Raw genomic sequence first — 24,700 nt, 5'->3', positions numbered from 1 at the left:
ACCAGAGTATGAAGTTTTTTGTTTTATGTTCACATGTTCAATTCCAGCTTACAAAAAATGCATGTTACATTAAGGCTTCCTTATATACTTACGTGAGGTGCAGCTGCTATCTTAATGAATATGGAGAGAAAGTAGTGCCAATTTAAAAAAGCAAACACTTTAGTGTCCAAAAAATGTAAATGCAATCGACAAGTTTGCTTCTCCTCACTAACATGCAAAAATGTGCCAAAATGAAACGCAAAACCACTATTAAATTATGTTTCACTGCCCTTGATCTCTTTATTGAAAAACAATACACAATAATTTCCATTTTCAAAACCAAAAGTGATTATGTTTCATTGTTTGCACGGATACCACACTGCTCCTAGACGAAATGCAATCCTGTGCATTGTGATTTGCTTTTGAAAAATCACTGCGCCACACAGTGGAATACAAAGCAGTTTGTGTGAAATTCTCAGTCAATAGTCAAAGCATTTGATTTTCAAAATGTAAATTCTTGTGTACTGTTAGTACACAATAAAGAGATCAAGTGCAGTGAATTGTAATGTAACAGTGGTTTTACATTTCATTTTGGCATTTATTCTGCATCTTAGTTTGAAAAAACAATGCATCTTGTGTATTGCATTTACTTTTTTCCACAGTAGCATTTGCTTTTTTAATTTGGCATTAATTCCTCTCCATAAATGAAGACCCAAGCCAGGACTTTTCTCTCTTTTGTCTTGTTTTGTCCGTGGTAAAAATATCCAAACTCCGACTCGTGTCTGAAGTCTCTGTGTGAGTTTTTTGAATGTGAGCTTTTCTGTTGAAAGCTGAATTTAAATCTGGAAAAAAAACTTTAAAACTCTGAAGCTGAAGCAACTATTTATGCAGAAATGCCCAAATATTTCTGTTAAGTTAATGTAAGACATTGATGGACAATTACAAGAAATGAATACTGTTTAAAGTAATATGAATAAGGAAAAAACAATTACTTGAATTTAATAAATGATTAATGTATTGTTGAAGATAACAATGTGTAAAATAGGTTCTACAATATTGAAAGGTAAACTGAGAAATGATTAGTAAACTTTTACTGGTAAGAATTTCATGGCAGAAAATAAGCACTTAAATAATGGCCAGGTTAATTATTGTTTTCTACCAGCTGAAAAAAAACATTAGTTTAATATCCATTTTTGGTCATCAAATGCATTTATTCTGCAATGCATCATTCAACAAACAGACAACAAAAATAACAACATACACCACAGATCCTTCATACATAGCCTTCATTTAGAACAAAGAGCTTTTCATAAGTCACATTTTTATATAGTATCCTTCAGCAATGTCCATTTTCCTGAGGTTTAGTATTTAAAATATAAGTGGATTTTCAGCAAATCAGTAATAATATATGTATACCCTCTTTGTTATGATACATAAGATCATAATAAAGTAATACCAAATGCCCAAAACAATGAGAAAAAGCTGAATATTTAAAACTGTTTTTAACATTACAACAGATTACAAAATTAGAAAAGATAGACATCTGTTGAAAAAATATACTGTACACTTTTCTCAGCCTACTCTCACACTATGATGGAAAAATCAACTTTATTTTGACTTGTCCACCTTACATTTTGTAAAACCTTGCCTTCATTTCACATGTAAACCTGTAAACACAAAAAGCACAAGATAATTCATGATTTAAAGATCTGAAGACAAAATGACAGTTTGGGCACTTTCTCTAACATTTCAGATCATTTCTGCTATGTTCACATTACCAGGCTAAAGTGGCAGGAATCCAATTTTGTGCCTTAATGTAACACAGATTTAAATAACTTACACTTTTTTTTTCTCTGTGCGTATTTATCTATAACCAGTGTAGTGCAAAATTACAACCCTCTGCCAGAACGGAATTCAACTTTGCGTTGCACACAACAGTACAGGCCCAGGCAACAGATAACACCTCAGATTTGCATTTTTTGCTTATGAATAACAATTCATATTAACCTTCATAACAAACTACAGAGCCTTGCTTAATAATGAGTCTATGTATATATATGTCTATGTTATTTTCAGTTCAGTAATGGCGGTGCACAGAGCTGAAGCTAGTGTTATAGGATGTAAACAGAGGTTTTTAATAAGGTTCTTGTGCAGTTTTAAAGTCCTTAATGCCTCATTTTAAATGTCAGGGCTCTCCAGATTCTAACAAGGAGGTGTGAAGCTACTTTGAGCCTGGATAACGGTGTCAAAAAACGATTTAGCGGGGTAAATTATGCCCTGTGTCACTCAGTCTGAAGGCTGTTTTGACAAACTGTTAAAAGTTCTGGATCTCGGAGCGCTGTGGGGGAACGGAGATGTGCTATTCAACACTATTACTATTACTATTACTATTACTCAAGTACTATTTATTATGTTTACTACACCAAAAGTCTATTTTACACTGGAGTTCTCCTTTAACGGAAAACAGCGGCCACCTGACATATACATTATTCACTTTCATGCGTACACATACAGACCAGAACAATTTAAAGGAACCATTTCACCTGATCTTTATGTTTTTAGAATCTGGGAGGCAACCCATGCAGACACAGGAAGAACATGGAAACTCCACCCAGATAGGGACTTGAACCCGAGACCCCAGTGATGAGAGATTAACATGCTAAATACCACCGCTAAAATGGGAGTCAGATTCTAGAAGGGAGTCAGAATTCAACACTTCAGGCACAGCAAAAATCACAGAGGAGACCTGTGTAAACATATCAATGTGCACATTTACACTGTTTCAGGGTCAGACTAGCTTACTTTACAGAGAGACAAAGGCTACTATCAAGAATAGAATAGAATAGAATTCTAAGCAGAAAATCAGAAAGGATTAATGAGGTTTGTAATGGGAACATGGCATTTATCTCTGTATTCTTCAAGCAGTCTCTACCCTCTATTTCAACACACTCAGCTGTTAAATTCAAAAATGGAAATGACACTTTTACTGCAAAGATAAACCAAAAATGGGCCCTTGAGCGCTGGGTTGTATGCACTGTGATCTGGTAGGCAGAAAAATTGGAAACTGAGATTTACATTGATGGCATTTAGCAGATGCTCCAATCCAGAGTGCTTGGTGATTTGGAGATGACAACAGATACAATATAGAGGCCGATGCAGGCATGTTTGACACATAGTACTGTTACAGACCTATAGTGAAAAACATTACAATGTTTTAAAGACCCCTAAGAACCCCTGAGAAGAAAACGCAGCATGGGAACAGTCATTTGTCGTTCTCCTTCATGTCCAAGTTTATTCAGCATTGCTCTGGATCTGCAGCCCCCAGTCTTTCTCCATTTTAGTGAAAATGTCCTCTTCGCTGCTCTCCTGTGAAGACTGTCTGAACACCAAGCTGGTCAGGATAGGCTTGCGCTGAAGAAGGTCTATGTTCACTCTGGTTTCTGTTGCTGTCACTGCATCTGCTTCTGTTTCCTTAGTTTCTTCTGAGCTGATCTGGTAGAGAAGAGGGATCTTTAGCACCCCAGTCCGAGGGTCCCAGTCTACTAATGTTCCCTTTTCCTTCTCCTCCTCTTCTTCTTGCTCTTCCTCTTCGTACCTCTTCTCTCCTGGGTCTCTCTCCTCACTCTGCGCCTTGTGTACATTGACTTTACATTCTGAGGGCTGCGCCGACATGTTGGCCATACCACCCACCACCAAACCACTCACGTGTTGGTGGGGGTCTTGCTGTAGTCGCTCACAAGCCACCAGCCCGTAGTCATCAGTCAGAAAGCCGTGACTGGACCACAGATCCGCGCTGGCATCAGAAGCGGTGTCGAATCCAGCTTGATCTTGATCCGGCTGGATCTGCTGTGCTGCATACGATGGTACAATCTCTCCTTGTGGCTGTGGGTGTTCAGGACCACGGCTACTTCCAGAAGGCAGGGCCAGAATAGGCAGTAGATGCTCATTTTCACTGTCATCATGGTAAAGAGCACCCAGAGGCTTCTGCTTCCACTCCTCTGTGCTAAGGTTGGTGGAAAAGAGGTTCAGGTTGATGATAAGAGGTTTTTCCGGCTGGAATGTCTTCCCTGTCTCCTCCACACTAACAATTTCCTGCAATCAGAAATGAGTAATCAGCAAAAGCGGTAAAAATGTGATTAGGAAAAACCCAGGGCTGATGCTTTGAAGAGACTCTAGGACAGAGATATTGAGATAATGGATTTTCTGTGAAGTCATAGAGCTATAATGCTGGTGCCTTCATTACAGACAGCTGTCAGTGTTTCAGTAGCATTAGAATTCTACAGTAATGAATGTTAATACTGGGTTGGGACTTAACTATATAGAAGTGCAGCATTTATTGATTTCACTAGTGTCACATTCCCTGCTCCTTTAGCTCCTTCTGCTGCTGTAGTCTCTGATTTCTATAACCTTATGTACTCCATTTCCCATAATGCAATACCTTACATTGCAACTCCCTCAATCAATCAGAACTTAGTCTGTTGTTCAAATTGATTTCTATTCAACGTCACCTTTTACTCTGTGTATTTAAGCCGGTTTCTTTGTGAGGTATTGTTTCTGTTTTGCAGTGCGTAGCAAGCATTTTCATTTCTTATGCCTGTTTGTTATGGCCTCTTTTTTGTCTTTTGGTTTTGTCCGTATTTGATACTTCTGCTGTTTTGTTAAACTTCATGCTTTGGACCCTTGTCTGAATCTCGTTCACTCTTTTTGGATCTGCCTAGGTTTAACATTTTTTCTTGAATTCAAATTACTTGGACTGGTATTCAGACTTCTCTTTTGAACTGCACATTTTCTAAAAAACCTTTATGGATTGTTTTGTGTCTGACTCACTCTCTGAATGTTAGAAGAGATTTGCTGATTCACATTTTTTACGTCCAATTGGATTTCAATGCTGATACACAAAAGCTCTTTTGTATTAAAATAATCATCATAATCATCAATAATAATAGTCAATAATATTTTTTTCATACTTATTTAGCAGATTTTAACTGATTTATTGCTTTTATTATTGAACGAAAGTGAGCATTGTACAGACATTGTGGTAAAGTACATTCAGTACAGGTTCATTTAAATAAACTGTATTTCGAAATTCATTTGGTCAATTTATGAAATACAGTCAAAGTGTAAAGAGCAATTATAAACCTAAGAGACCACTCTGTTTTTCTAATTAATGAATTGGATGTTGCAGTGATAGTCATACCAGGGCACTGGTACCATTATTTGGAATATTTTGTCCCCTCCCAATTAGGAATACTGCTGCTTTCAAATTAAAGGAACAAAATATGAACTGCTGCTTTAAACTTACATCATGAAGCTGAACCCTTTTAGCTTGTGGGTGGTCTGCTGAAGTTTTTTGCTACCACAAATTACTTGTATGCTTTCATGTGAAACCTCTGTAGATGCTTAATTTAATTTAACTGGTTAAATTGTATAATAAAGTTGTGCTTTCACCCCTCAGCTTGCTTTACATTAAAAACTTCTGTCTTGCTTTATGCCATTATTAGACTAGAATATCTCCAAACAAATGACATTTCCCTGAAATCAGCTATGTTGTTTGCCCACTAAAGGCTGGTTTATACTTCGGTGCTGAGTCATTTGTATGGGTCAGTGACATTGTATTCATTTATACCTCTGCGTTGGTATGTCTGTGACTCAGAAAAAAAAAACAGGGTCCTCCTGTGTCAATGTAACGCAAAGGAAAATTTTTTGGGAAGAAGCATGTATCAGGCTATGGCGCAGGGTACGTGATAGATGTTAATATGGCACCCAATACCAATCTTGAATCAGATCATTCCCATCTCTAGATTTTTCCCTGAGGAGAGTAATCATCTTCGCAGAGCACAAGTACTGAAACTCCCAAGATGTGGCTGTAACAGGTGTGTTCAATTTGTTTTTTAGCTCACCGTGCTTGTGGGAAGTTTTTGCCTGTGATCACAGATGTAGTAGTAAGTGAAGGCTCCAACCGCAGCCAATATAAAGAGACAAATTGCACTGGGGATGACTCCTCCAAAAATCAACATCATCATCTGAGCACTAAGCGGATCTGAGAAAGGAGAAAAAGCACAAGAGAACACAGGTGGCAAAGTTGGGAGTGGTCACAAGTGAGAAAGAGTATAAACATTAAACATTACTTTAAAACAATAATTGCATAGTGTACTATATGTCTAAACATTTGTGGACACCTACTTATTATTATTATTATTATTATTATTATGCCACAGGCATTTAAATTTATACACGGTTTGTATAACATCAAGACACTGTAGAGAAAAATATATGACCAATTCTGATTAGATTCTGATAAGATTTCTCAGTATAAATAACTGAGATGGGAGTGGCTACTCAATTTACACCTTGCCAACACCTCCTACAACATGTGATAAAATGCAATCTTATGACCGACTTAAAGTAAAAAAAATGTGTTTATTTGGGCTGTGCGTCATTAAACGTAATTTAAATCTAAATCTCTTCAGGGAAGCCAATAAATAAAAATACTGCCCTTTATATGGTCAAATGTTTATTATTAATAGACCATTATGCTGTCAAATGTTTTAGACCAATAAATAGCCCCGAATTACTTAATGTTGTTTTAGTAAACTACCTTTAATAAGTAGGTTTGTCAACTTATTATATATTTTTTACATATATCATAACTTTTTAAAACCTTTTCCAACCGAGGCATACCTTCAGTGAGGTCAGTGTATAACGATTGTTAAAAAACAGAAAGAACAAGAAACAAATCGAGAGAGGGAAGCAGGAACACAAAGACTTTAAAAGGCTGAATTTGTTCAGGAGGAAGCACACGGCTCCTGTGGGGGAAAGCCCATGTGTAATGATTGACAGAATAATGAAGTGCAGCTTAAGAGTCCTTCGCTCTCAAACCTGTCCTGTCACTATACAACAGTGCATTAAGACAAAACAAAACACTGACAATACAAATCCAGTGCATGTGAGCTACAGGAAATGTCAGGTTTAAATTACAGTTCAATGCTGTTAAGCAATGCCTTGATTCTTAACCTGAACAAATATTTAATGTGTCTGTTTATTTACATGTATTTAGTAATCTGGACTTAAATAAACTAAATGTCCTGCCAGTATAAATAGAATAAAAAATAAAATAAGTGTAGTAAATGTTTGTGTGTGCTTTTGCTTTAACTTGTTATAAGACCGAAGTTTGGACACACCTTCTCATTCAATGTTTTTATTTTTGTAAAAGAATACTGAAGTCATTCAGACTAGTGAGGAACATATAAGGAAAAATGTATTAAACATAATAATTTCATATGTTTTTCTTCATAGTTTGAATGAAAATCATGTGTGTCCCAACTTTTGACTGGTACTGTATGTGTGATGATTTTAATGATTTAAAGAAGCAACAAAGAAAAAATATAATGGTTCTTTCCACTCAGCACATTTTTAAAACAATTTCTTGTTTAATTTCTAGAAACTTTGCAGCACTTTTATTTTTAAGACTGCATACATGTTAGAGCACACAGTATTAAGTGTGTGCTCCAGTGCTTTAGCATGTAGGCACACAGACAAACTACAGTTCTTACTTCACTTTCTGTGTGATACATTTTCAACTGTCTGCAGAAAACATAAAAAAAATCAGAAAATGTGGAGATTTACTTTTAAAACAGAACTACAAAGTGAGAAATGAGTAATTAAACTAGAAGGTTTCTTACAGTGACCACCATGCCTCAACGGGTTAAGATGAGATTATGACCTTTTCAAGATGTTTTTTTTTTATGAACGTGGACCCCGATCAGTCAGGATAGCAGTACATCTTGATAAGGTTACGATGAGATCATCTTAACCCTTTGAGGCATGGTGGTCACTGTAAGAAGCCTTAAGAAACCTTATAGCCTGACTGACTGTAAAGCTGGATCAGTGGTTTCCAATCAGGGGATTTGTGTTAGTAGTGTTCTGGCAGTTGTGAAAGTGTTGCCATTCTTTGTGTTGTGTTACCTGATGGAATGGTGAGGCAGATCCAGTCGGACTGGATTCTGGACAGAGGGAGAAAGCGAGAATAGGCCTCAGCTTTCACACAGTGCTCTGATTCGTACTCCAGAGGCCCCCATTTCAGTGTGTCATTTTGCAGGAGGATGTGTTGCTGGAAAATATTCCAAAAGAAAGAATAAATGAGCAGAATATAGGCAGACTGGGTCAGCTTGATCAGAGTTTACCAAGTACCAAACTAAGCCTAACCTTTAAAAAAATTGGTAGCAATTCACCACTGGTCATGTGATTCAAGAAAACATTTGTGCAAGGAAACTTATTTACAGTTGTAGGGATTTCAATGCAGCAAGAAAGAGTTTTATATGAGTTTCTCTAATATAACAATATGCACCCCAGCAGCCTTTAATACCAAATTTATGAATGTTTTATAAAATCTAAATGTTGTGTATCTTTGTCAGTCTGCCCCACAACACATGTGAAATCTGCTCTTACACCAAATACTACATTTATTGTTGTTGAGCTCAAGCCTGGGGTCGGGTTTGCAACTGATATGTGTCATAATAAAACTGAACCTAGATCAGATCTCTTACTAGGACATACAACACTGAGAATGGAGGACAATACAGAAAAGGGCATTTATGCAGATAGAATATTTTTCTGCTGAACACCCACCATGTTTTTGCTCTTGTTGTTGAACACAGAGATGTTGTAGACCATACGGGGAAAAATCTTCCAGAGAGAACAGCCCTTCTTCATCCTGCTGCTCTTCCACTGGAATGGTCCCTTCAGCTTCACATGCATGTAGTTCTCCACCAGAATAACTTTCACTTTTGGAGGACCCATGATGGCTGGTGGAGACAATGACAGTGGAACAGAGGTCAGAGTTAAGAAAAAAGATTCTGCAATATTTAAGATATTAAATATGGGACTTAACCTTGCTAATAAATACTGGACTTAAACTGTCATTAATTAGAAGTAGGTCAATCACAGCTTAATGTAACATAATTGTAGTGTGAATGGGTATGTTTTGTTGAAACAATTAATTTGGCGATCCTGAGATCAAAGTGACATAATTCATAAATCTTTTCAATATCTTTTTAATAGAGTGAGTAAAAATGTTATAAAGGTGTCTACAATTATTGTTGAACACACTGATTTCTACAGAGTCCTAGAGAGTTGTAAGCATTCATCTTCTAATTACATCACAAGTGGTAATTATTGGGGTCCAACCACTATGTACACTATGTAGCTAGTGCTTCGGTAATAATGGGATTTTTAGACTGTCCTCTACCTCTAGTTTATATACATATATATATACGTATATATATATATATATATATATATATATATATATATATATATATATACGTATATATATATACGTATATATATATATATATATATATATATATACGTATATATATATATACGTATATATATATGTATATATATATATATATATATAAACCTAAAGTATATATATATATAAATTCATGTTAAATTGCTAATGTTTTCTGATAGCAATGATCCTGCTTGAGCCTGCTTGCTTTTGGTATCAGCCTTTTTACTGCATGTGTACTTATGTAAAAAACTACTATACAAGAACATGAGCCACTGTATTATACAATATGTTTTAGTCTGGATTTAAAAACACCTGTCGAGGTGCTAGCATTCCTAACATTCACTTACATGCTATCAGGGTTTGGCAGCTACATAAGAAACTGGGTTAATTTCGACCTAGTTGTCTGTGGATATTGCACCTGAACCTGTTTTCCAATTCCTAAATTATTATTAATGTTCAGCATGCTCCTTGCTCGAACATATAACCAGTACACTCAGCGTCCTCATGACCGGTAAGAACCGGTGTTCTCCTGAACCCCTTATACAGACCCTCTGAGGCACAAAGTGTGTGGAATCAAAATGATTTATGAGGTAAGTTCAGCTATGCTACCATGGAAAACAAAACTCAAGTGCAAAATATGTGGAATAAAATCAAACAACCTTATAAGGCATACTGTATGTCTCACCATCAAAACATACAGAAAAGGAAAACTAACATTACATTCACTTTAGATCTGTTAGCCAATTAGTTGTTTGATATGTCTGATGTTTAATTTTAAGGTTGTTTAATGTCTGAAATGGATTAATTCAATTCATGATCCTTAGCAAAGGTGTTATATTGACCACAAATATCTCATGAACTCGAGTCGTGAGATACAATACAGCCTTCACTGCATTTTACATACTATTAAATTAAGGGGTAATGCACATCAGCTGTGTTAACGTTAACTCCAGCACAAACCACTAACTGATTAGTAAAAAAACAGGACAGGACAGAACAATATAGAAGACTGGATACTGAAGCCATAAATGTTTGTATAAATTAATTGACTTTATTGGTCTCATATTTATAGCTTAGTAGCTTTAAACATTTTAATGTTAGCACAACAAAACCTAAAGACATAAACATTAACAATAAATTATTACAAAATAATAACAAATCGAAAAATAGTAAAACCATAGAAATACATAATATATACTTAAACTAAATATTTAAAAAAATTAAATCAACCAAACCTAGACTAAAACGTTATTTGAAATCACTTGTCACAAATGTTCTACAACGTCCTAGACAAATCTATGTAATAATAAATAAAACTGGCCCAATCAGAACTACGAGCTTTCTATCAAATAGGACTATTGTTGAGGGGCAGTGAATAGAAACAAAAAATATTTAAGTGTGAGCACCTAAGAGTTAACTGAGCAGCAGTGTTATGTTTATGGATAGGGAGCGTTAAGATTGTCCGCTGTAAATCTTCTGCTTATTGAGGATCAAAGTACACAGCTGTGAGATACTGGCAGATTTTTATTGTGTTGGCACACACAGATATGTGGCCTTACCAAACACTGTGCAAGTACGGAAAGTGACATAAAATCAAATAAATCGCTACCAAACAAGGAAACAGATAATCTGTTTAATTACTGCAATACATACAGTCTTACACAAAGGCCATGCCATAAATCTCTTCCAAAGAAGGAAAAAGGCAGAAAATAAGTCTAGTGGGAAAAATAGCTTGATTTTATAAGTAGTGTTCATGTTAAGAGCATTCTGACTGACTCTGACTAAAAGTTGACTGAATTTAGAAGCTAAATGTCTATATTTACAATGATTTTCAGAGTAGGACTGGTGCCTATTTAAAAAAATCAATGACCTATTATCTAACTAATGAGAAAAAACAAATATATAACAAATCATAATAATGAGCACAGGAACCACCTAAGTCACTTGTACAAACAGTGCTGCACTGTCTGCAATAATTCAGCTACCAGAGAATGATAGTCACTATGGCGTCTGTCACTTATCTTTGTCCTGTTTGAGAAATTCAGCTTTGCCCATCTGTTCATCCATGTAGTCATCTAAGATATTCCCATCAGTAACTTTAATTTGAATATGCATGAAATAATTTATTTAACCAACTATTATTTCAACTATTGCATCAATTAATCTATGTATTTAGCTAAAAAATACCCATTTACCTACTTATCCATCCATCCATCCATCCTAAATGTCCAGGGCACCTTATAATATCATCAATAAAATGATGCACCCTTGTATTTATCCATATATCTATCATCCATCTATTCCCAGTGTCCACAACCCACAATTATTCATGCATTCATACATAAGTACATTTATTACCAGTGTTCAGGGCCACTTACAATGATCTATTTATTTAAGCATTATTATGCATTCATTATCAATTAGTTTATCCATCTTTCCATCAACCTACTGCATCCACCAATTCTATTAACATATCTATTCAAGCATCCTTGTATTCACCTATTCATTAACCACCCATCCACACAATTATTTATCCACCCATCTGCCCCCAGTCTTTAGAGCCCTTGTGATGAACTTACTGTCAGAGAAGGGTCTGAAGCGTCTCTCTGTTTCCACCCAGTGTGAGTGACTGTTTGGCCCATTAGCTTTAACTCGGGCAAAATAATCCTCATCCATTTCGTCTGTCTGATCTGTCAGGTCACACTCTGTGTCTGTAATGTCACGGCACTGCTCCGCTGGTTTCCAGGCCACCTGGTCGCTGCCTCCCAGAGCATCCCCATATCTACACAAACACAGACACACACACACATCCACACACATCAGTGTTAATTTCAATAACAGAAATTATTACACATAAATGTTTATTGACAAATTATTTTTCATACCAAGTCAAGATTTAAATAAAAAGAAATACTTGAGAACGAGAACTATAACGCAATTGGACATTATTTTTAACACATTTTATTATTGACCAGTGATCAGGAACATATAGCCAGTTCACCCATCATCCTTATGACCGGTAGAAACAGCAATGTTCCCCTGAACCCCTCTCACAGACCCTTTGAAGCACAAAGCATGTGGACTCCCACTTCTTGGTATAAAAGGTCAGCTATGCTACCATGGAAAACAAGAATTAAGTGCATAATATGTGGATTAAAATCAGCTGAAAACAGCTAACCTTATGAGGCATACTGTATGTCTCACCATCAAGACGTTTAGAAAAAAATAAAACTAATATTACATTCAGTTTTAGGGCAGGTTCTGTTGCTGTTGTCAACAATTTTAGGGCTGGTTTGTGTCAAAAGGAGAAATGGAATAACTGCCTTGGTAATCACGCACTGTAATAACATCTTGTTATTTGAGTTAACTAAAGTTTAATATTTTCTCACTTTTTGCATTTAAGGAATATTTTAGATAATTGAAGATGCTTTTACTTAATTGCAATAAAGTGTCTATTTCTATACACTCTAGACTTTAGCATTACTTACCTCCACATCCAATAAAGAGTATTATTACATAACATTACATTACATTACATTTGGCAGACGCTTTTGTCCAAAGCGACTTACAATAGTGAAAAACAAAAGTAATAGAAGGTAAAACATCTTTAGATAAGGCTTAAAGGAGGTCAAAGGGAAATAAAGGGATAGAGAAGTGAAGGAGGGGAAGAAGGAGATGAGGTTAGAATTAGTTAGTTTGTTAGAGGTGTTAGGAGAGTAAGTGCTCTTTGAAGAGTTCTGTCTTCAGGAGTTTCTTAAAGATAGCGAGAGATTCTCCTGATCTGGTAGTGGAAGGTAGTTTGTTCCACCATTGGGGAACTCTGTATGAGAACAGTCTGGATTGCTTTGTGTGAATGTTTGTTTGGTAAAGCGAGGCGACGTTCATTGGAGGAGCGCAGTGGCCGGGAGGTAGCGTAAGCCTTCAGGAGCGAGTGCAGGTAGGAAGGAGCCTGTTCTGTCATCACCTTGTAGGCGATTGTAAGAGTTTTGAATTTGATACGAGCAGCAACTGGTAGCCAATGGAGCTCAATGAGCAGCGGGGTGACATGTGCCCGTTTTGGTTGGTTGAAGACCAGACGTGCTGCAGCATTCTGGATCATTTGGAGTGGTTTTACTACGCAGGCCGGGAGGCCAGTTAGCAGGGCATTGCAGTAGTCGAGGCGTGAGATGACGACTGCTTGTACCAGGAGTTGGGTGGCCTGTTGCGTTAGAAACGGTCTAATTTTTCTGATGTTGCGTGGTGCGTGAAGGAGAGCTGGTCCTCAACCATAACACCATAAAGTACTATATTGACTAATTATGTGATACGTGGTATAAGCTACGAAATAGAACCCTTTGTTTTAGAATGCTTTATAAATGAAATATGTTGTCAGGAATATGGCTCTTGACCTGGATTTAACTGACAATGACAAACTGCTTGGCAAAACATAATATTATCTGGGAGAAAATGCATGTTCTCTATCAACTATCAGCTCAAGCTTTAGGCAGACTCACGTTGCATATTCAACTGTGTAGGTGGCGCCGTGGGCCGTGTCTTTTCCTGGGCTCCAGAGTAGCAGGTTCCTCAGATTTATCGAGTAAAAATGAACATCCTGCGGTGGTGCAGCAATGACCGACCCTTTGGCTGAGAAAAAAGAAGACTTAAAAGATTAAGGATGATAATAATAATAATATTAAGAAGAGACCCTACAGTGCCATTACATTAATATTCAAACACACACACTGAAATACTTCTAAACTATACAATATAAATAATGTAATGAATGCATATATAAAGTTTTAAAACTTTATAGCTAAAATCTCTTAGGGTGACCAAACTTTTGCCAGATGCTTCTTTCTATTTTTACAGAATGCAAATCTTTCCTCATGGAAGTATTATTTATACGTATTATAAATATGGTTTGGTAAATGGTTTGGTATTATATGTATATGGTTTGGTCATCAGTGCTTAATGTTAAATCAGATGAGCTAGTGATGAAATTAAACACATTCACTGTGGTCTGGCTGCGAGTATCCAGACAAACAGTAGTTTATCTAGTTTCAAAGATCTCAACTATTTTCTTTAAAACAAGAATTTCTAGTTAGCTTTTACAGTATTCATGCTTAGTTATATTTGTTCTAAAAAGATTTGCCTTATCCTTGAGACAATGCTTTTGAATATGGTGCTTTGGTACCTAAAACCTGATTGCAGTGACAGTGAAAGTAAAAAACATGTTTTAAGTTTCATATTGAGAGACGGAAATCTACAGTTCACCAGTTCACCACATACATGCAATAAACTGACGAAGATTTCAATCAGCCCACAACACACTCCCTCTGAAAGGTGAGCTCACCTTGGTTTCCTGTACTTTCATACAGTCAACAAACACACACACACAAACACATGCAGATACACTCTAAAAATCAAAGCAAACCATGCACCAAGAAAGCAGAAAACGTAATGTACCATCAAATTCTAAGATAAAGTAAGCCACAACTGATTCACATTTTCTCAGAAAAGGAGAAAATCAGTAAAAAGGAGATAAAGTTTTTTGTATCATAAAACAATAAAAAAATGAAATGTATTTACTGTGCTTAATATATTGAAAGCGTATAACGTAAACTATGCCAAAACCTTCACACGTCTCCACATCACAAATGTAGTTGATGAATAAAGTATAAAGTAATAAGTATATTAATGGAACACAAATTTAATCCAATTAAATTCAATTTAATACAACCACTATATATTTAATGAACAAGTTGACTGAAGATATATATATATATTTATACCAATACAGACGTATGCAAAGGTCCTACTTTAAGTAACTCCCCTTCAACGTAATTCACACAAAAACACAGCAGTCAGATAATGAAGCTCATAATGAAGCTCAACTGGAGTTATAGGCTAATACAGTGAAAAGCCCCACTCCTGTAATATGACAAATATATTAAAATAAACACAGAGGGCACAGAAAGATTAAAACCCGTGTGTTTACCTGAAGCTGTCTGAAGGGACAGGCAGAGATGGAGAGCTGTGACGAAAGCTGCAGAAATCAACCCCATCATCGTTATTATTAAAATGATCTTTCTCACTTTAGTCCGCGCATGCACAGCTCCATGCTGCTGTAACCAGACTGTTTCCAGCATTAAAAACCCAATAAATTATTCACTTTAGAAGTCCAGGTGATTCCTCTGTGTGTGGCTGCTGTCCTCCTCTCAGGCACGCCTGGCTCTCCGTCTCTCTCTCTCAGGTGAAGTGTGAAGAATGTGGAGCAGCACACAGACAGGCTTCTGGAGCAACCTGATCAGGGGGAGGAGGAGGAGAAACAGGAGGAGGAGCTTCAAGTAAAAAACCCTGCTGAGTCTCTTGAGCATTTTACTGCTCAGTCCTGTCTTTCAGTGACAGACTAAACACCTCACAGTGTAGATATTTAATCTCACTGTACAAATATTTTGACAGGGCAGATTCACGTTGGAACAATCGGTTCAGATCAGCTAAAGCTGAATTTTTCATGATTTCAAATCGGTTAAACATTTTAAACCAACAGGGGCCCTGTTTCAGTGTTTACACTGAATCACTGTATTACATAACAATTCGGACTCTCTCTTTTTGTGGCAGCATCTTTAGACACTAGTCAGACTATTTACATTAAAGGTGTGCCTCCGCTAAAATCGATTTTTTCTTGTTCTGGAAGCGACCGCCCACAGGCTGAGCTGAAGCCAGTAGTGCACAACTTCTCAGACAGGAGCTAACAGCGCTAGGAACAGCATGGCAGTTCGTTCCTGTGTTATTTGTGCAAATAACAAAAAAATGTTATGCTTTGCTCAGTAATTCAGACCTAAGGAACACATGGTTAGAATTTGTCTATGGAACACCACAAGCCAAATACAATTAATATAGGTAGGTGTATGTTTATAACAGTTCTGTTTACTGGTGGATTTTTACTTTTTGGACCTGTACTACCCACCACTGTGTGCAACTATAGGACTACATGGCTACAAAAATCTGATTCAAATTATCCAATTAAATGGTTTATGGTTATATTATAATATCAAGTAAATGCAGTCTGAATTAGCTACTGCTGTGGACACTGATCATAAAGTAGCTAGACATGGAAACGTAACCATTCAGCTGGCTGTTAAACATTGTTCACAGCTATTTAGGAGCATATGTCTGGACACCATAGCCAAAGCTATACCTAGGTTAGCCAACCTAGGGGGGTGCTGGATAAACCTGACAATTCATGCCAGAGACAGAGCTTCACCGTAGCTTTAGAACTGATACGTTTCTCTATCCAGGATGTTCTGGTTGGTTTCCCCTTCACTAAATTAACATTTGGATGCTACAAAGGTTAGGTTAGGTTAGGTTAGTTTATTTATACCCAAAGGTAAATTTGGTTTACAGTATGTGAAGCAGCATCTCGTTACAAAAAGAAAATTACCAAAAACAACCACAACATATAATAAGCAAAACAAAAACAAAACATACAATGAGCAAAACAGGCAAAACATACAATAAGCTAAACAAACACAGACTTACACATAGCACAAATATCTTTACAGTTTCTTAAAGTCTCTGTGCCTTATTTGTTCTATTTGCTTGTGTTATTGCTGCAGGGATAAAACTGTCTTTGTATCGTTTTGTTCTACATCTTGGTACTCTAAACCTCTGACCAGATGGGAGTGACCTAAATTCACTATGCAGGGGATGAGCAGTATCCCCCAAAATTGCACCAGTTACCCGCTTTAACTGTCTGCCATACAAGGATTCCACGCTGAGTAGCGGCTTACCAATCAGCTTACTTGCCCATTTTACGATCTGATTCAAGCCCTTCCTCTTTTTAAATGGCAAATTACCAAACCATGCAACCATGGAAAAAGCTAAAACTGGTTCGATAAAAGCCTGATAAAATAAAGTCATCATCGTCTTATCAACGTGGAAGTAGTTCAGTTTTCTCAGACAATGCAACCGCTGCTGCCCCTTTTTACACACCGCCTCTGTGTTTGCTTCGAAATTCAATTTAGAATCAATTACTGTACCAAGATATTTATAGTGTTGTACACATTCTACTATCTGACCATTAATAACTGTAGCCTCCTGTGTGTGGTCATGTCGTCTAAAATCAATTACCATATCTTTGGTCTTCGATACATTTAATTGGAGATAGGACTTTTCACACCACTCTACAAAATCATTAATAACTGGACCGTGGTTGTGCTCCTCACCCTGTAGCTGGCTAACAATTACTGTGTCATCTGCATATTTCAGAATAGTCCTATTGTCCCACCTGCTCTGGCATTCGTTAGTATACAGGATAAATAATAAAGGTGAAAGCACACATCCCTGTGGAGAGCCAGTTGAGGAGCAGATATTATCTGATAAATTCCCGTTTACCCTCACTCTTTGTGTCCTATTAATAAAAAAATCAAGGATCCAACCCACAAGATTATGACCCAAATCAAATTGTTCTAGAAGCCTTGCGATCAGAATATGGGGTTGGATTGTGTTAAAAGCAGAAGAAAAATCTGCAAATAAAATTCTAGCATGAGATCCTTTCTCCTCCAGATGTTGAAACAATAAATGAAGCAATGTCACTGTAGCGTCTTCCACTCCTCTTTGCGGCCTATAGGCAAACTGCATGGGGTCAAGTTTATGTACAGTTTTTCTTAAGATTTCAGACCTTATCAATTTCTCAAATGTTTTCATTACAACTGACGTAAGAGCAACTGGTCTAAAATCATTAAAAGTTTTTGGGCAACTTAATTTTGGAACAGGGACCACTACTGCATCCTTCCACACCGTAGGTACATGCTGTGTCTGTAAAGACTTATTAAAAATATAATGAAACACAGGGCTCAGTTCTCTAGCACAACTTTTGAGTAGGCTCCCACAAACATTATCAGGCCCATAACTCTTCTTCACCCTTACAGAGAGAAAGGCCTTGTGTACTTGCTCCAGGTCTATCGAGAAATTCTGATCATTTGCCAATTGTCCTCTCAAACCCTGGACTTCGTTTGCAAAGTCAAATGCATCGAAACGGTTGTAAAAATGATTAAACGCATTTGCCAGCTCAGTATCCGAATTAAAACCTTCCAACGTAACCTTTTTACTTCTCCCTGTCTCCTTAGGACCTGCTATAGTTTTCATACTAGACCAGGCTGAACCAAGATCGTTTGCCGCCATTTTTTTCTCCAACTCATTTTTATAGTTCTGTTTTGCTTTTAAAATTTCAATTTTTAACTCCTTATTTGCCACACTCAAATCAGAAGTGGTTCCTAATTTAAAAGCATGTCTCTTTTTCTCCAGGCTGAGACTCACTGCTTTGTTCATCCATGGTCTATTGTTAGGGTATGTTTTTACCTGCTTGCATGGTATAATCATATCTCTACAAAATGACATATAAGAACATGTAACATCAACCAGTTCATCCAAATCATCTCCACAGGATTCTTTAAAAACATCCCACTCTGTACAGTTAAAACATTCCTGCAAGCAAAGTACAGATTCATCCGTCCAGTGTTTAAATTCCTTTATCTGTGCTTTTTCCCTCTTTAACACAGTCTTATATATGGGCAATAGATGCACACAGTTATGATCAGCTAAACCCAAAGGGGGTAAGGGGAGGGACTTGTAAGCATCCTTAACTGATCCATAACACTGATCCAATATCTTACCATGTCTGGTTGGACACGACACATATTGATAAAAGTTCTTCAAAGTTTTTTTAAGTAAAACCTGGTTAAAATCACCCAGTATGAAATTTGGGGCATCTGGAGAGATCGCCTGCAGTTTTTGTACGACGTCATAGATAGTACTAGAGGCAGAACCAGCATCTGCCTTGGGATGAATATACACAACTGTTATAAAAAGTTGTGGAAATTCACGTGGCAGAAAGAAGGGACATATCGATATGGATAGCAGTTCAATATCTGGCGTGCATATGCGTTCTCTGACAGTCGCAGCACTACAGTATCGTTTGTTCAGATATAAACATACCCCACCGCCTTGAGATTTTCCCGTCACTTCAGCCTGTCGATCCAGTCGCAATGGCTCTCCGAACCCGTCTAAGGCCAAGTCGTTATTCTGATCCAGCTCAGTTAACCACGTCTCTGTAAAGGCCATAACGCAGCAGTTTTTAAAATCCTTCTGGTAGCGAACATTTCCCTGCAATTCATCCACTTTATTCCTTATAGACCGAACATTTCCCAGGATCATGGAGGGCAGGGGGAATCGTGCGAGCCGCTGTCTCCTCAGACGTAACCTCACGCCGCCCCGTTTACCTCGTTTCCTCTGCTTATACCTCGCTCCTCCACAGACTCCCTGAGAATCTTTCCGAACACAGTCTGGTAGCTGTAGCGTAGTCCCTGTCACGCCATCTACGCTCACTCTGTTCAGTTGCAGGAGTTTATCTCTGGTGTACCGAATCCTGTCCTGGAGAACGACTCCCTCCACATCATAGGCCAGCAGTAGGTAGAACAAAATCCATAGGGCAGCCGAATAACAAAGATCCATTTTGTATCAGAAAAACTCATCTAGGGCTTTCTCATACCAATTTTTCTGCACCGGACTTCTAAGATAACTTAAAAACACAAAAACAAACAATTAAAACACTAAAAACACCAGACCACGAGGACGCCAACTTCACCCTGCCGGTCGCTGCGTGCGCATGCGCCCAAAAGTGTATGTTGTGTGTATGTTCCACTTAGCAACACACTTCAAATGACCAGAGACACCAATCAGCAATCAGTCAGAAACACCAAAAGCAATCACTTAGAAAGCCCAATGCAGCCACCAACCAACACAGTTCACACTACCTTAAACAACATGGCAAAACCCTAACAACCACATATACACCACCTAAGCTAAATCACAATCACTATTCCTAATAATGCAACAGTGTTATAAGTATGTATGATATATTAGTTTTTGGCCCACAGTCTTGTACAATATGTAACCTTTCATTGTGTTAGAGCAGATGAAACGCTGCCGAAATAAACTACGCTAAAAAGCCACAATGAAACTCCTTTATTGTGAAAAACGAATAATAACTATACAAATATAACATGATTACATCATAAATATTTACTGGAGAATAGGCAATACAGATTTTAATCAAACAGCACAGCGGGCTAGGCTATTTCCCTTAGCTAAACGAAATGCAGATTTTAATCTCTAAACTCATTGTAAACTCAGTTCTCTGTATTGAGTGCACAGTTTATTACTACAGAGAGTCATGAAGAATTATATGTGAAACTTGTTGACTGTTTATAGATCTGTTGATTCTATAAACACTAAACAATAAAAGCCAGCTGGCAGTACTGCTTTTTCTTACTGAAAGGCGAACAAGGCAAGGTAAATCAATGTTACTTTCTTTTCTATTTCTATGTACAAGGAAATACGTCGTGAGCTTTTGTCTGGGGTAACTCACCATATCACAGATGTCGCAGATTGCATTGAAAAATGCGGAAAAGTAGTTTGAGTAGACAATATAGAACAGCAATGGAAGTAATGTCTGATAATTTTTGTTTTTTAAAACACACTGCCTGGTACAAGACACACTCATTACCTACGGTTTACATAATGTATTAGGACAAATTCTGCTTCAGCACTACAATTCCCAGAATGCATGTTTGGACTTAGCCACTCACATGCCTAATACAGTGTCTGTAGTCCAATGAACCCTTCCCTTACAAAAAAAAACATAGCTTTAACTATTCTAGTGTTAATATAAAAGTATGGTGACCATATTTTGGCTTTCAAAAACCAGGACACACAGGTAACACAGGTGTCCATTGTGGTTAGGGGCTTTAAGTAGGCCGGGATGGGTTGTCCTGCAGAGGTGCGTCATGTAACCCCCACCCTGCTCAACTTTCAACATGCTCTATACAGTTTCGCATTGTGCTGCTACTACAGTTCTTCTTCATAAAGCCAGGAGCAGGACTTGGTGATACTTGTGTTGCTTGCCTCTATGGTTCTACCAAATCTCTCTTCCATTGCATTAAAAGACAAAGGACAAAGACAAGGCTTAACACAGTTGATAACAATGTCCTCTGTTTCCTTTAGTGCATGCACTATACATAACCTTCCGCTTCATATAAACAAATACAGAAATGAAACAGCTTTATCAGAGGTTAAAGGGAGGACATTCTAGACTGAATGTGTATTTTTATCAGGATTTGTGCCAGACTCACAGGCCCTGTGAGTTTAGTACATAATGTTAAAACGTTTTAGATAGTCAGACACACTATACAGCTCTGAAAAAAAATAAGGGACAACCTCAGTTTCTGAATCAGTTTCTCTGGTTTTGCTATTTATAGGTATATGTTTGAGTAAAATGATCATTGTTGTTTTATTCTATAAACTACGAACAATCTTTCTCCCAAATTCCAAATAAAAATATTGTAATTTAGAGCATTTATTTGCAGAAAATAAGAAATGGCTAAATGAACAAAAATGATGCAGAGCTTCAGACCTCAATTAATGCAAAAAAAAACCAAGTTCATATTCATAAAGTTTTAAGAGTTCAGAAATCAATATTTGGTGTTATAACCCTGGTTTTTAATATGTTTTCATGCATCTTGGCATGTTCTCCTCCACCAGTCTTACACACTGCTTTTGGATAAGTTTATTCCACTCCTGGTAAAAATTCATGCATGCATGCATTCATGCATGAAAACCATCTGATGATCTTGGTGCTGACCAAGGTGCCTTCACACACAAATTCATTGGTCTTCTTCTCCACCAAAAGAAAATCAGAATGGCAGTGAGTTCAGTGATGACTTCTGCTTTTGTCTTGGTAGAGGCGGCCAACTAATTGTTGCACGTCATTCGTATAGAAAACCTGGTTTCATGGTGTGGGGTGCAATTTCATATGATGCCAGATCACATTTAGTGACTAAGTTTCACCACTGACACTGATGTGCAAATGCACACACACAGCCCGGTCCCTGTATGGACATATTGGCAATAGAATAGGACTCACTGAAAAATATAAAAATGAATACTATTTCCCCTATGGCCTAGAGGGGTATAAAGTTTCCAGTACTTTAGAGCAGTAGAGCTGTAAAGCAGTAAAACTGTGTTCTCTGGAATGATGGTGCTTTATCCAATACTTTTGGGATAACACAGCTAATACCTGAGCAACGGCAGGACATATTGTTTTCTTTTTTACTACACTGTCTTCTGAGATAGCACAGCGCAGTAAGCTAGCTACTCCTGTTTTGAAGACACAGCCAGTGTATTCATGAGATATCGTTTGGAGGCATTAAACTCTTCAGATTTCTGAATCCATTTACTACCATTTACTGTAAACAATTCTGAGTCTGTAAGTTTCTCTAGAACAAAGTGGTTCCCCCAAATTTCTTTTTTTTATTTAAATAAAATTCTTTTGATTTATACATAGACTTTTTTTTGTTTGACAGCTTGGTTTGTTTACAGTGTAGATTAAATATAGTGTGCACATGAATGAAGAGATTAATGAAACTGATGTGCACCTCTCTGAATACTTCTGTGTTTTTAAAACGCCCAGGGCATGCCATCCACACTGTGCAAAGTGAAAGGGACCAAAGTATGCATATAAACCTGTTTTGGTATGAGGATGAGCAGGTAAAGCAAATAAACAGGTCAGTCTTCATTCTGAGAATGGTGTTCCTCTTCAGATTGCTTTAGTTTCAGTTCAGACGAACCATCAAGCAAGTAATACTTCACTGTTCAGGTGCTGTTTTTCTCAGCATTAGAATATTAGAAGGTAGTCCTCTTTGTCTACCAACTAGATGACAAAGAGTTTTAAAAATCATCCACACATAATATAATATATCTAGTAGAAACTGCTGAATCACTACTGAGCCTTTACATTGTTGAGTAAACAAACTGCCCTGAGGTCAGTGTAAAGCACAGAGACAGCAAAGTCTATCTATTTAATAAATGTAAAGCAAACTTGCAAAAGAACCATTCAAACAGTAGTGGCCTAAAACACATTGGTTTATATATTTGAAAGAATAAGCTGGCAGAAAATATCAACAACAGTCCAACAGTTTGTTTAAAATAAACCCTCATGCTCTGACATTTCATTTGTGGGCTTACCTTTTTTGCTTGTTTATAGAAGGTTAAATGATCACACTATTTGTTCAACTTAATATTCAGCAGAACTAAACTGCTGTCATTTACAGTGGAGTTTGATGGGAAATGCTCAACTCTATATATAGTCAGGCTATAACAGACAAGTACATTTTAGGCAAAAACGTCCCCAAATCATCTTTTAAATTTAAAAATGTTTTCCCATCTCCAACATAACATATTGAACACAGAAGACTATTTTTAGAAGAAGATTTTACTGCTTTCACGAGAGAAACTGACAATGTTATCAGCTTATAAGTTCATAGTCTGATTCACTCTATATTGCGCATGTTAAACATGCATGGCATAACTTTGCTTATACAAACCCACTAACTTGATGTTTGCCATGTGCTAGTGGCTAACAGGACTACAGAGACTTTTAATAAGTGCATGACAAGTTTGTTTTGCTTTAAACATGGCTGTGAATACAACAATGTTGGAATTTGTTTCTTCTCTATATAACCCACACACTCCTCCCCAGGAACAATGTTATGAAACAGTAAACCCATTTTTATTTTCCACGGATCAGAGGTACGAATCAAAATCTTGTGGACAGAAGGCCAAAATGCAGAGAAAATGTATTAATGGGTCCTCAAACTGGGGTCTGCACTGTGCTAAATCCATTATATTGACTACAATTTCTTTATATGTTAATGCTATAATCTCTTTACCTTAATCACAGTTGGACTGCCATGTGAGCCTAATTTCCTGTTTTTGTACTTTGTGCTTAAGCCTTCTTTGTTTTCTCTTCCAACAACATTCTCCCTGAACGTTTGGCTTAATATTTAACTGAACTACTTCCTCTAAATTTCTCTCTCCTGAGGACAAAAGCGTGTTTTTTTTTTCTTTTCAACAAGTGGTCAGTTTAAAAAAAGGAACTGCTTTGTCAGGACAATGATGACTTTTATACTTTGTACGTGTGTGTTCAGAACGTCTCTGCCCTGTCCAGAAGCTATGGTGCAAAAGTATGTGGCAATGGAGAAAATGCTGTTTGTGAACACTAAGAAAAAGAAACACAAACCATTATTATATGTTTTAAGTGGCTGAGCTTATCCAAAACAACAACCCTAAAACATCTATTTCACCACAAACTAACACCACAATACCTCAGAAAAAATCCTCCATACACAATTCCCTAATTATTAATCAAATTTAAAAATTCAGCTGCACCCCAATGCATCATGGGAAAGCCTATGTCACAGTATCACATGACACTGTGTGGGTCAGTGTGTGTTTCTATTTTATATATTAAAAGGTACACAGTAAATGCAAAGCCAGTGCCACAAAAAGAACAAAATAACTCACTAAAGAGCTCATGACAAACAT

At 37.1% G+C, this 24,700-nt stretch overlaps 1 protein-coding gene across 1 annotated transcript; it reads right to left on the bottom strand.

The window, feature by feature from the left end:
- Nucleotides 1–1,169: 1,169 nt before the first annotated feature.
- il20ra (interleukin 20 receptor, alpha) lies at nt 1,170–16,595 on the bottom strand. Its single transcript, XM_007260480.4, has 7 exons — nt 15,255–16,595; nt 13,771–13,900; nt 11,857–12,059; nt 8,608–8,783; nt 7,945–8,089; nt 5,880–6,019; nt 1,170–4,071 (listed from the first exon to the last, which is right to left on the bottom strand). The coding sequence occupies exons 1-7, from the start codon at nt 15,403–15,405 to the stop codon at nt 3,271–3,273; spliced, it is 1,746 nt and encodes a 581-aa protein (XP_007260542.3). The 5' UTR covers nt 15,406–16,595; the 3' UTR covers nt 1,170–3,270.
- Between the last annotated feature and the right edge of the window lie 8,105 nt (nt 16,596–24,700).

Source organism: Astyanax mexicanus, chromosome 1 (assembly GCF_023375975.1).
Source record: "Astyanax mexicanus isolate ESR-SI-001 chromosome 1, AstMex3_surface, whole genome shotgun sequence".
NCBI lineage: Eukaryota > Metazoa > Chordata > Actinopteri > Characiformes > Acestrorhamphidae > Astyanax > Astyanax mexicanus.
Note: the sequence above shows the minus strand (reverse complement) of the source record. Positions and strands in the feature narration are given on the sequence as shown.

What these genes read in the sequence shown, in the direction of transcription:
- il20ra (XM_007260480.4), bottom strand. Translation starts at nt 15,405, where the DNA reads ATGCTGGAAACAGTCTGGTTACAGCAGCATGGAGCTGTGCATGCGCGG. An exon ending in GTCCCTTCAGACAGCTTCAG is followed by an intron (nt 13,901 to 15,254) that starts GTAAACACACGG and finishes CTTTTTTCTCAG; the next exon opens with CCAAAGGGTCGGTCATTGCT. An exon ending in CTTCAGACCCTTCTCTGACA is followed by an intron (nt 8,784 to 11,856) that starts GTAAGTTCATCA and finishes TGTCTCCACCAG; the next exon opens with CCATCATGGGTCCTCCAAAA.